The sequence below is a fragment of the Macrobrachium rosenbergii genome, chromosome 41 (genome assembly GCF_040412425.1).
Source record: "Macrobrachium rosenbergii isolate ZJJX-2024 chromosome 41, ASM4041242v1, whole genome shotgun sequence".
NCBI lineage: Eukaryota > Metazoa > Arthropoda > Malacostraca > Decapoda > Palaemonidae > Macrobrachium > Macrobrachium rosenbergii.
Window position 1 is genome coordinate 10325381 of NC_089781.1, and position 12458 is coordinate 10337838.

The 12458-nt window shown below is 32.3% G+C and overlaps 1 protein-coding gene across 6 annotated transcripts in view; it reads left to right on the top strand.

Annotated features, from left to right (window-relative positions):
* Tmep (Transmembrane endosomal protein) overlaps positions 1-12458 on the top strand; it is a 104635-nt gene that overhangs the window by 82772 nt on the left and 9405 nt on the right. For 5 of the 6 annotated variants that reach the window (XM_067083943.1, XM_067083944.1, XM_067083941.1 and 2 more), the window contains 6 exons: positions 885-1050; positions 1428-1518; positions 3043-3210; positions 4721-4890; positions 5926-6149; positions 7688-7772. In XM_067083943.1, coding sequence (XP_066940044.1) covers positions 885-1050; positions 1428-1518; positions 3043-3210; positions 4721-4890; positions 5926-6149; positions 7688-7772 — 904 coding nt within the window. Of the gene's footprint in view, positions 1-884; positions 1051-1427; positions 1519-3042; positions 3211-4720; positions 4891-5925; positions 6150-7687; positions 7773-11653; positions 11720-12458 lie in introns of all 6 variants that reach the window. The other variant, XM_067083945.1, reaches the window with a different exon arrangement.

Below are 12458 nucleotides of genomic sequence, written 5' to 3' on the forward strand. Positions count from 1 at the left end.
GAATGTCAGTTCATCAGGAGATCATTTTGTAATCATGTTAGAAAATGTTCGTATAACGGAATCAAAACAGTACGCGTGTATCGCTTAATTTTTTGGAATTCCGCGAAAGATTTAGGTACAAAACAGTGTTTGTTTTCAGGCACACGTGAATGTTATTTACAGATGCGAAACCAAAGGAATTGAGTAATCTTTCACAACGGTTGAAAAGAGTGGTCTCTTTGGATGTACTGGATATTGGGTATTGTTCGCGTGATTTTTTTTTTATTCTGGCTGTGGGACTCTCCTTTTTGATGGTACTCACTGCGGATATCCAGTTCCACCTGTTGATACAACGTTGCCGTAGCAACGGCTTGGCAGACCCTGCAAACCTCCCGTGTAGTTCCTTCGGTCCTCTGTGTTTCAAGTTGGTCCATTCTCCCTCTAGCTTCCCCTTGCTCAGTCGCTTTGTTTACATGTCATCATCTCGCCCACACTTATTACTTTATCTCTGTGTTTTTAATGTCAGTTCTACACAAGCGCAGAGAAAGATGAAGGATCTGTTTCCTAGTTTTCATGTAATTCTTAACCGAGTTATAGAAATTTTATGAAACACACACAAGGCTTGTAGCTGAATTATGACCTACCAACTCTCTCTCTCTCTCTCTCTCTCTCTCTCTCTCTCTCTCTCTCTCTCTCTCTCTCTCTCTCTCTCTCTCTCTCTCTATTTTAAATAGCATCTCGTTTTTGACCACTACGACAGGTTCCTCTATAGAGAATAAGCTATACGAGTATGATCATCTAGGTAGTACCCTGTATAATAATTCATTAAATATTTTGTTACCATATAATGTGCACATTTTTGAAGTTTAGTAATTGATGTTGACGTTCATTCATTTCTTCTTCAGATCTACCAGCACTTGAGATTCTACAGCAATCCAGCGGAGCAACGATGGATTGTGCGCATCCTGCTGTTCGTCCCAATTTACGCGTTCGATTCTTGGATTTCTTTATTGTTCTTCAACAAGGACAACTATTACATATATTTTGATACCCTCAGGGATTGCTATGAAGGTAAACTAACTATTTTTTCTACATTATCATTTTAGAATTTGTAACCATTAAAATTTTTAATCTTAACATTAATTTTTCCATGCTGGTAATTCTCTAGCTATTTTATGAGCAGAAAATTCTAACCTTGAAAATAAATTTGTATCTTGCTTCTACATATCTTATTAGTGTTAATAATTATTATTATTGTTGTCATTAAAAATGCAAAAAAAATCATGTGACACATGCCCAAAAACTCGGTTACTTGCCAAGCATGCTTCCAGAGAGAAAAAAAAAATAGAGTACAGATAAATTACAGAGCAAACAGATTATATAAGATGAAGAGAAATTACTACAAATGTAACCTTATATTAGTGACTCCTCTGTTATTATCTTTGCAGCATTTGTCATTTACAACTTCTTGAGTCTGTGTTATGAGTACCTAGGTGGGGAAGGCAACATCATGAGTGAAATCAGAGGAAAACCCATCAGGTGAGCAGATAGTTTTTTAAGTGACTGGGATTTGTTAGTATTTGTAGATTTATTAGGATAATAACTTTGGTTTGAGTTTTTTTTTCTAATTTTGTCAGTGCCTTAGAATAATAAATAGTAATAGCCTTCACTGAAAATTCTTTATTCGTATGTTCAACAAATAAAAAGTTGCATCAAAGTTCTGTGTAGTGGGAGAGGTGGTCAAGATTTCCTAGAATGTAGGAGTAAAAATAACTCCATGTTACTCAATTTGTAAAGAGAAGTGTAATGAACATTTTGAAACCAATTAAACTTGATTATCTGTTAAACCTTCAAACTGATAAGTCAGGTAATATGAGCAGAGGTATAGTGAATTTGTCTTGTCATAATTTTTACTGTGCAAAATTTAAAGTGTTTAGTGAAAAAGAGTATATTGAGTATTAATAAAAAGGTAATTACAGTAAAGTTGTGAAGTTTACAATTCTTCATGCAAGATCTTATGAGAAGGGAGCACTGTGTTTATACTTTGCTTTTAACATTTCTAGAATCCCTTGGTATGTGAGTGTTCATAATAGGTTAAGGCAGAGGTTGACTTGACAAGAAAACTGCAAATCCCCCTAATTTATACCTCATTGTGACTGCTGCCTTTTTAAGCAGTTGTCTGCAAGTTTTTATAATGAGCTTACATATGAATGATTATATTTGTAATTGAGTAATTTAAAAATTACTAGGTTGCATTGTAATTATGAAGACCTGAAAACTTTAAAAAGAACAAGGAAAGACCCCAAAAAAGCTATAAAAAGGATTAAGAAGAAAACTGGAGGTGAAAAGTAGCTTTTTTGTTACAGCCTTTTCCATATTTAAACTGTTTAATTGCACCTTTGTGAAATTTTGAATATTAAGACTTGCTGTCAGAATGAAATATGACGTATGAATAAAACAGTGCTAAGTTTGGGAAAAAGTAGGCGAGTAACAGTATTAAATTGTTCAATATTTTGATGCAAGAAAATGAACTTAAGACATTTTTAAATCTTTACAATTAGCATTGACACATTATAATTATATTGAATTAAAGTCTACTACCTATGTGGCTTTTAAGATCAGCATGACTGATGAGTACTATAAGTAGCATTGTCGTGGCAGAAGTTGATAACCAAGGTAGTTGGATTTTCCATAGAAAATACGTTAGAATATTGGGTAGGAGCGTCATATTCGCAGACTAATGGTTTCCTTCATACTTAACTCTTGTCTGATATCAGTGTTAGTGATTTGGCTAAAAGGTTATTGTGTGAGTGGTTCATTCAGATTGCATTAAAATAAACTCTCCTGTATTATTTCTTGTTGACTAACATATGCAGAAGTCTCTCACTTAGATTGTGTATTTTATTTGTAAATTATTTATACAATATTACATTTAAATAGCAACAGTTTCATAACATTTTTTTTATTAATAAAGACTTGTGTTTGTAGCCTAATGGGGCATATGCTTTGCCAATGACTTTGATTATGTTTGAAAGGTATGATATCATAATGTTTTCTTAATAGGTCGTCATGCATGTATGGGACTTGTTGCCTTGCTGGAAAAACATACACCATAGGATTTTTGAGGTTCTGCAAACAAGCCACTCTTCAGTTCTGTGCAGTCAAACCAGTAATGGCCTTCATTACAATTATTCTACAGTTTCTTGGAAAATATCACGACGGTGATTGGAGGTATGGAAACTTTGTATTTTCCCTGTATCATGCAAGTATCCAGCATGGAATGAAAGTAGGAGATTAAAAAGGAAAGCATTTACAGTATATTCTTAAAGTGGCGACAAAATTAAAAACAATCTCGTCTTTATTATGCATATACAGTATTTTTGTATTTCTTTCTATACACACTACTGCATATCACCCAAAAGCAAAATCTGTATAACTAACAGCTGAGAAGTTATACCTGAAAATTTGTTTGTAACATAATCATGAGGTCTGATGTATTTTAGTATTTTATAGGTTTTAAATATTTCATATAGTAAAATGAATGAAAATACAGCTTGTGGCATTTACATTTAAAGTAAAAATACAAGCTATTTGGATAATGTGGGTGATGATACATTATCATTGCAGGAAAAAAGCACAAGCTCTCACAAATTTTGTACTAGATACATTATTACTAAAAGTTTTCAGCAATGTTTAGTTTCTTGTACAAGGTATCTAAGTATCAGATTTAAATTAAATGGCTATGTTTATTTCTCATAAGTCTGAGTGTACACAGAAAATGATAAATTTTGTGGCCTAAAATTATTTCCGGGAATAAATATTGTTTCTTTTACATTAGGAAAACTTGTTTTTTAGGAGTGGTTAAGTTTTAGAAGCAATAAGATAGATACAGCTGCAAGAGACCAGAGGGAACTGATAGAAAGTACAAGGATCAAAAAAACACAAGCAGTGCAATCTAAGGCAGAATGCCCACAGCAAAGAAATCTATAGTACTGTTTAGTTAGCTCTGTGCAAAATCCATGGCCTGTAATAGTGTCAAAGTAATGTATCTACACCTGTTATTTAAAATCCTGTATTCAGAGTAAATCTGGTTGAGTACATGGTTTATTCAGATTTGAACTGAAAAAGCTCATTTCTTTTAGAAATTGTAATGTTAGGTTAAATTACAGTTGTTAATTTTATTATTCATTTACACTTGAAATCTTTTTAACCAGGTCAATTTTTACTGTGGTAGAAACTAAATGAGGTTTTTCATAGTTATTTTTAATGTGATGGTTTCATTTAGAATGTGATAGTTTAAAATGTGTTTCTGTTTGCATATTTATTTTTTATGTTAAAATGAGTTATTGAGTAGGTTGAGCAATTAATGTGGTATTCATGTACATTAAAGAAAAAATGTGTAGAAATAGGAAGTGTTTGATAACTTGTCAGTAGGTAAAAGTTTATTGTAAGTTAATTAAGAAAAGCTGTACTCTCACTGAACACAGGTTGAAGTTGTAAAACACAAATAAGTAATTATGAATAATTCAAGTCTGTCATTTTAAAATTTAATGATTGGACTGCATAAGAGTTGCATGCATAAGGTAACTTGCTTTTCCTAACTGGAGGACTTAGCTGAGAGGATAAAAAACTTTCTAATTTTCTTCTAACGTTACTTCAGATGCTATTTAGTTTTGATATTAGAAAATAACCATTGTAAACAGTGGACTAATTTTGTTAAATTTTTTGCTTTCATTCACAGCCCTGAAGGAGGATATTTGTACATCACAATTATATACAACATATCTGTATCACTGGCTCTGTATAGCCTTTTTTTGTTTTATTTTGCAACTAGAGACCTTTTGCAACCATTTGAACCTGTCCTTAAGTTCTTTACAATCAAGTCTGTAATTTTTTTGTCATTTTGGCAAGGTAAGTACTTGCATAATTATGGGTGCAGGCAGTCCTCAGTTTAGCTTAATTCCATTAAAATTCAAGTAGCTTTTTACCATTTTCTTTTGTAAGAATCACAACAAAAAGATAACTGACTTGTTGAGGGAGATGAACAGCTATTAAAAAATCACAAACTTAGGTTATTGACAAGTTGGTTGATTTATATACAATATTCTTGCCTTGCTTTGTTTGGTATTATTTCATCCAAAACTCTTGAATATGCAGCACACAAGTGTAAATTTCATTTCTTGAATGTTTTGCAAAGTTGTTCAGTTTTAAACTGTGGTTGAATTTTTAATCATTTTTTTAGTTACATGATCAGAAAGAATGTCTTTGACAAGGATGGTAACAGTATATAATAATAATAATTTTTTTTTTTTTTTTTTTTTACCAACAGGTTATTCTTATGACATTATGACTTTTCTCTCATCTTGTAACTGCATGTATGAGTCAAGCTCTTAAGTTAAAGTCTGTAAAACTTCTGGAATATAATTCCAGTATATGGGCTTTTACGAGTCAGACCTAATAAATTTGGTATCAGATAGTTACCAAAGACATTCAGTTCCACCAAGAGAAGAGAAATAGTTTGTGAAATAAATGATTTTTGGATTACTTTTAAAAACTAAGGTACTATTTCACGAAGAAAAATCCATCTGTATTACGTGTGCATATGAAATATACTCAAAATAGAATAGATAATGCATCTACAGTTAGTAATTGCCATGGAAAATGAAGCAAATAAAGGCCGTAATGATTTAAGGGAACAGAGATCACCAATAAAAGGAAGAGAAAGTTGCTTGATTGGGGACTGTCTGTATCTTTTGAATGGAATATTGTGTCATGCCTATATAAATAACTTAACTAATTAGAATTATGTAAAAGCATGATTCTTAGAATTCATATCTTCAAAAGTCATAAATTAATAACCTAAACCTCTTGTTAGATATTTGAATAATTATTTATTTCTGAAAAGCTTACGAAATATGTCTCTTTTTTAACATTTTTATTTTATAGGTGTGTTACTGGCCATTCTTGAAAAAGCTGAAATAATCCAAGGTAACCCAGATCTCAACACGGGTACAGTGTCTGCAGGTTATCAGAACTTTATCATCTGTATTGAGATGTTCTTTGCTTCTGTAGCTCTTCGATATGCATTCCCTTACCAGATTTATGGTGATTTCAATGGAACAGGACCTGGAAGATCAGTCACAATGCAAAGCATCTCTTCATCCCTCAAGGTATTTATCCAAATTGTTATATGTGAAGAAGGTATCTAATTTTTTTCTGAAGCATGGAAGTTCTTTGGGTAATGTGTGATATGCATTTGCCGCAGTTCATTTCCAGTGACTTGGATGTAAGGTAGATTTGAGATAATAGTATTAAAGTAGTTATGCAAGGTTTGTAGGAAATTTTATAAAATAGACTATGGATATGCTATATTCCTGGGAAATGTAATGTTAAAAATTTCTCAACTAAGTGACCAAAACCTAACATCACTATCAGATGTGTATTTATGTGCCTAAAGATATAGCCTCTTGCTGGATTTTGTCTTAAAACTGCGTAATCTATTGATCTGAATAGAGAAAGTTCTATCTCTTGAGTGCTAATGACCAGGTAAGGCTACCTGCAGTGGGACAAAGTACACCTAAGCTTCAGTTGTTTTAAGTTCAGTTGGTGACCTGTGTGTAAAACAGGTTCATCATAAGTTATGATGTGTTGACCCAAGTCTCAGTAATTCTTGAGTAACTGGGAAAGTCAGAGAATTTTGTGGTTAAGTTCGGGTGCATGGGTTGAAAGTAGAAATGTCTATGAAATGGAACTGACAGGATTGATAAAATTCATATTAAGCACTGCACAGCTAAGTTACAAACTTTTAACGATACAAATGTCCATGTATGTGTGTTTAAATTTTTTTTTTTTTTTAAAGAAGACTTTAAGATTATGGCAGAATTTCAAATTTCATAGCAACGCTTAAGGTTAATTCTTGTCTCTGCCGCTTGGTGGTGTGCAGGAGCCCATGTAGTTAATATATAGTAAGTCACTCATGAGATTCTTCAACAAACATGACTCAGCCTGTATAACGCCTTCTCTGTGAAGGTGGATCGTCATATAGTGGTATATGAGAGTTGTGGAATACAGGGCCAGATGGTTTATCTTGTAGTTAAAGGGGAAGACAGAAGCAGTGTAATATTGGTGAGGCTTGAAGATGAGATGTAGAAAACCAAAGAAGATACTAAAGGAATCAAGAAGTAAAATATGGCAGAACTGGAACTTGCACAACATGCAGGTTATTAAAACTTTATTTCATCTATTTCATTGTCACTTTTTCAAGGAAAAAAAGCATTAATTCATGAACATATGTAATTTTATCATGTTTTACTTTACGGTGCTGTATATGCATGCTAACTATATGTTGGATGCTTATTTAACTGTGTTGGACTGAACTTAATTTCATATATTTTATTGCCACTTTTTCAAGGAAATATTAAAAGATTTTTGTTTATTATAAACTATTTCATGTACAAAGCAGAAGTTGTTTTAACAGAAAACTTTGTAACCGTAAAACGGTATATGCCATGAACTAATTAGTGCTGGATGCATAAGCCAATTTTGTTGAACTGAGAACAAATTGAACTCCTGAATGAGCTCTTGGAATGGAGCTCATTTGTATCAAGAGGACTTACTGTAATGTTAGGTAAAATACTACTGAAGATAATAGATATCAGAGGAGGCATATACCACATTAGTTTTCCTAAACATTTTTTTTTTCCTACAGGAAACCATGAACCCAAAAGATATCATGACAGATGCTATACATAACTTCCATCCGCAGTACCAGCAATACACTCAGTACAGCGCAGGTAAGTTTTGTTTGTGCTGAATTTTATTACACTGTGTGATAATGTTTTATTTTAATTTTGATTTAAAATATAATTTATAGATTTTTCAGATATTGTTTGTTTATAACTAAGCATATACTGTAGTAATACATTAGGAATCTGAAAATTATAGTTTTGTGAATAAATATATTATAGTAGAATTGTTATAAGGATACGTGTTTTTACATACTGTAGTCACTTGGTTAAATATACTGGTTTATAAACTGACTTTTCTATAAATTTCTGTGTTAATACAGTTACTTGAAACATACTGATTCAGAAAATTACTTTTAGAATAAATTTCACTGAAATTGTGCTGATAGATATTGCAATGTAGGTGACATGCTACATTTTGACTTTGATACAGGTATCAAACAGGTGAATTAATATATGTAAAAGGCATATTGTACTTAACCTTATTTTATGTATATTTTTAAGCAGTTAAACCCTAGTTCATTGTAAATTCAGTAGATACTTATGTACTGAGGGAAGGAAATGAAGAAGACACTAAAAAGAATAAACAGTATGAAAAAAAGGCATCAGCAATTATAGGATGAAAGTGGAAGTATGAAACACCTTGAAGAAGGTGAATGGAAGGCAGTAGAAATGTATAATACATCAGGGAATGAATATGAAAACATTTATAGTGTTGCAATCATGATGTTCAGAAGTTAAGACAGACAGACAGACAGACAGACAGGTCTGCAGTACCTGAAAAAGATAAATGTTGGTGTATGTCTGCTGTAAATATGGAGATAGCAGCTGAATCAGAGTTAGAGGTTATAAAATTATCAGAAATTGACATGGAAGTTAAAATTCAGTGTAAGCAAAATAAATATTAGGGTGACCAGAACACAAGTGGAGCCAATGAGAAAGTCAAGATCTGGAAAATGTCCATGTAGTTGCTGCTGGAGCGATGTCAGGATGTATCATATACAGCTGACAGAGTAGCAAGATATCCAGGAATGCAAATGTAAATGGAGTAAGAGATGGATAATGCCTGAAATACAAAAGAAAAGTTGTAGAAATGAGGAGAGACCTTGGAGGAGGTAGGGAACTCCTTACCTTGAAAACTTATTCATGAAACTGGTTTTTAGAGGGAAGTAAGAGGAAGATTAGCAACACCCTAGATGAAGTTGGCTTCTGTTAAACAAAAATGTACCAATTTTAAATTTGGTAGCAGTTTATGAGACATTCAAGACCTGTACTTAATCTACATAGTAGCCACAGTATTTAGAAAATAGGGGTTTTACAAAGGGATTATTGAATCATGGCTGTAGCAAGTTGAGAAGATTAAATTATAATTGAAGTTGCTATAATTGGTACTGTTAAGAGGCTGAAAATCAACTGGTTGGTATATGTTTGCAAGGGGAGAGGAGCAGGCACTTAAGGAAATAAAAGACAAAAATGGTGTGATGACAACCACTTAGAAGGGCTAGAAAACCATGGGGAAAATATGAAGCTAAAATATTTTTTGGTTTCAAGGTTGAAAAAACTTCAATGCGTACAATAAGTGTGGCTTTATTCTTGGAATGTCATCTTATATACCAGTATATTTAATCATTAGAGTACAATATACTTGTTAATTTAAAGTTATAAGTGAAATCTCTTGGCATTATTTTGTAAAATGTTATAACTTAATTTTAGTACTGAATTTTTATATTTTATACTTTAGTTTCAATTAAGGTGATGGTTTTACTAAGGACACTTTTAGTTATATTACCATATCAGTATTCTCAATTTGGTTTCGATTGGCTTTGCAGTGTTGCATTCTTTCACATTTTTACACTTTAAATTTTAGCTTTGCATTGTGATGATTTATTTTTGCAGTTGCTCTATACACACATCACTATAGCTAAATCATTGCTTCATTTATACAAGGAAATTATTTAAACTTTTAAGAGCATATATGTCTTTTTGTTAGTAAGCAGTTGGTTTTGACTCTGAGCATTATGTAGCAGTGTTGAATTTTTTCTGTATAATTCATGGTTGCTTTATTGAAGTTCCATTTTGATAAAGTACATTACATTATATCTTGGAAACTAAATAAAGTGTTTTTGTGTAATTATCCATATACACAGGTGTTTCTGTCATACATATGATTTGAACTGCTCCTAAAACAGTGAATAGATCATCCACAACAAACATTCAGTGATTCATAGCAAAATGTATGAGGTGCACTGATATTGAAGGAAGTTTGTTGTTGTCAGTTCCATGGTTGGCAATTCTGTTTTTCTCTTGGTATATGCATAGAGCAGGATAGGTACTTCGCTGTTGGAAAAATGTTTTTTGTTTTTTTTCTGTAGTTTACACATTTGTGAATTAGTTTTGCTTCATTTAGAAGGACAAAGATTTTAAAGATAGGAGGCATCACCTTTTTAAGGCTGGTGATAATGTAGTTCAATGAGGATAAATTTTAAATGGTACAGCTGTGTGAGTACCCCATTGGTTTTTGCTTGTGGCAACTAAAGGGAAGTACTTTGACCTAGTCCCAAAGTAGTACAGTAATCTTGATTCTGTGAGGAATTATAACTTCCTGTCAGATGGGAGAGGTTTTAGCAGACAAGTTCTAAGTGTATGGGGGAGTAAATATAGTGCAAGCATTGTTGGTATGATCTGCTCAGGAAAGTGTGATTTTATTAACCATTCAATTTTTACTGGATGTAAAAGTTTTTGATTATTTCGTGAATCTTTTTTTTTTTTTTTCAATTTACTGGTGTTAGCCTGTCAGAGAATTGGACATACCCATTTATAATAACAGCCACATGAAAAAATTTCAGTTTTTTACAACATTAATAGTAAAATATGTATTGTATGAATTCCAAAATTTCAGTGTAGAGTAAATTACAATTATTGGCCACATGTCCATCAAGGAGGTTTTGTCTTAAGTATTCTTAGTCTATCCAGTTTAAAGTTTTTGTAAAATTATGATTTATTAGATGAAATGTAGGTAATTCTGTTCCTTTTAACCAAAAAAACCTTTTAAGCAGCTGAAGAGAGTTGAGACTTTTGTGACATTCTGGTTAAACTACTTTTTATGACTAACAAACTTCAAACTTGTCTTTTGTGGATTGTGTAATCCAGATTCTTAAACACGCTTATAGGAAACTTAAGGTTTATCTTGGGGTTTGAAAGTATTTTTCCATCTCAGTTGTATAAATGTGTTGATTCGGATATTGTTCTCATATTTTTATGCTGTGTTTTGTCGTATTTACTTTGTTCAAGGCCCCTATTCTACCAGATTGTATTTCCTCAAGTCAGTCTCTTCTGCAATATTTGTTGCATCAAGGCCTTCATTCTTGGATTGACTATTTCCATTTTACTTCTAAAGCTATCCTAAGACTTCTCTTTATTCTGGTCTTCCTTGTTGCATCAGCACTTGCTTGGAGGCCTCTTACTTCTGTGTGGTGTGTCTTGGCCTGTCCAGCTGTGACATTTTCTTGAAACAGGACATGATGAAGTATATACAGATGCTCAGAAACCCAAGCACCGTTAGTTATAGTTTGTAGCATGGTTGTCTGGTTAAACTGTCATAACCATTTTCTTTACCCTTCTTCTCAGAATATTTTCAATTGTAGGAATACTGTACTAAAATAATTTATCTGCTGTTGAGAATGAACTTTTTCTATATCTGGCCAGTACACATACTGCATGTCTATTTTTGTTGCTATTTATGGTTTTTAATAATATTGTTTTTTAAATAGTTCTGAAGGGTTTCCCTTTACTGCTAAATCTGATTAAGATTTTATTCATATGCACTATAGTGTGTTGGCCAACAATGTCAAGTAGTCTAATAAAGGATTAGAGAAATTGCTTTGAGTCAAAGATTGATGTGAACATGAATTTTTGTCCATTGCATGCAGGGAGCAACACAGTCAGTGCACTTGTTTTTCTTCAGGAATTAGAACAAGAACTTGAGGCCGTGAAAGGTCTGGGAGCATAACCTTTTAACTAACTGTTGTAATGCTGAAGTATGCTAGATATGAAATTTTTATAAATCATTGTAAAATGCAGTAATTCAACCAAGTATTGTAATTTGAAAATCCATTAAATTCTATGTTTTCAGCAAGACCACTGTTTATATGATAAATTTAATATCCTATATTAAGAGAGTATTGATAGCTTTAGTTTCCTTATAAAAATTTACTTTGCAGGAATAAATTTGTTTTTAAATATTATTTCAAGATACTTGTATTACCTTTGAGTTTTATGTTTAAATGCTGGAGAATATTTACAGTAAATGTGCACTGAAGTACGGTATAGTAAAATATGTATATCCCCCTTTACCTAACAGACTTCAGTAGTTTTTTTTTTTTTTTTTTGCATGAGGTTGATGTTTTCTCTCAAACTAAAATCTCCCACATTTTTTCATGTACCAGAATTTATGAGGTTACTAGAAAACATTATTTTGTTCAAGGTCTGCTGTTCTCAAGAAAATTAGATTTACAGTAGGCAAGGTAAGATGCTTGTATTATAGCACTGTAGGTTGCTGGTGACTTGGGTAAATAGTGGTATAATGTAGGATCTGTTTGTGCAGCCTTGCATAAACTGGGCTTGTTGCTTTTCTTGAATTTTTCTATTCATTGTAACTTGAGTGTACTATGCCATAATAATTATTTTTTATTCAGAAATTTAGCATTCTACAAAAATATCAAGGAATTGTACTGT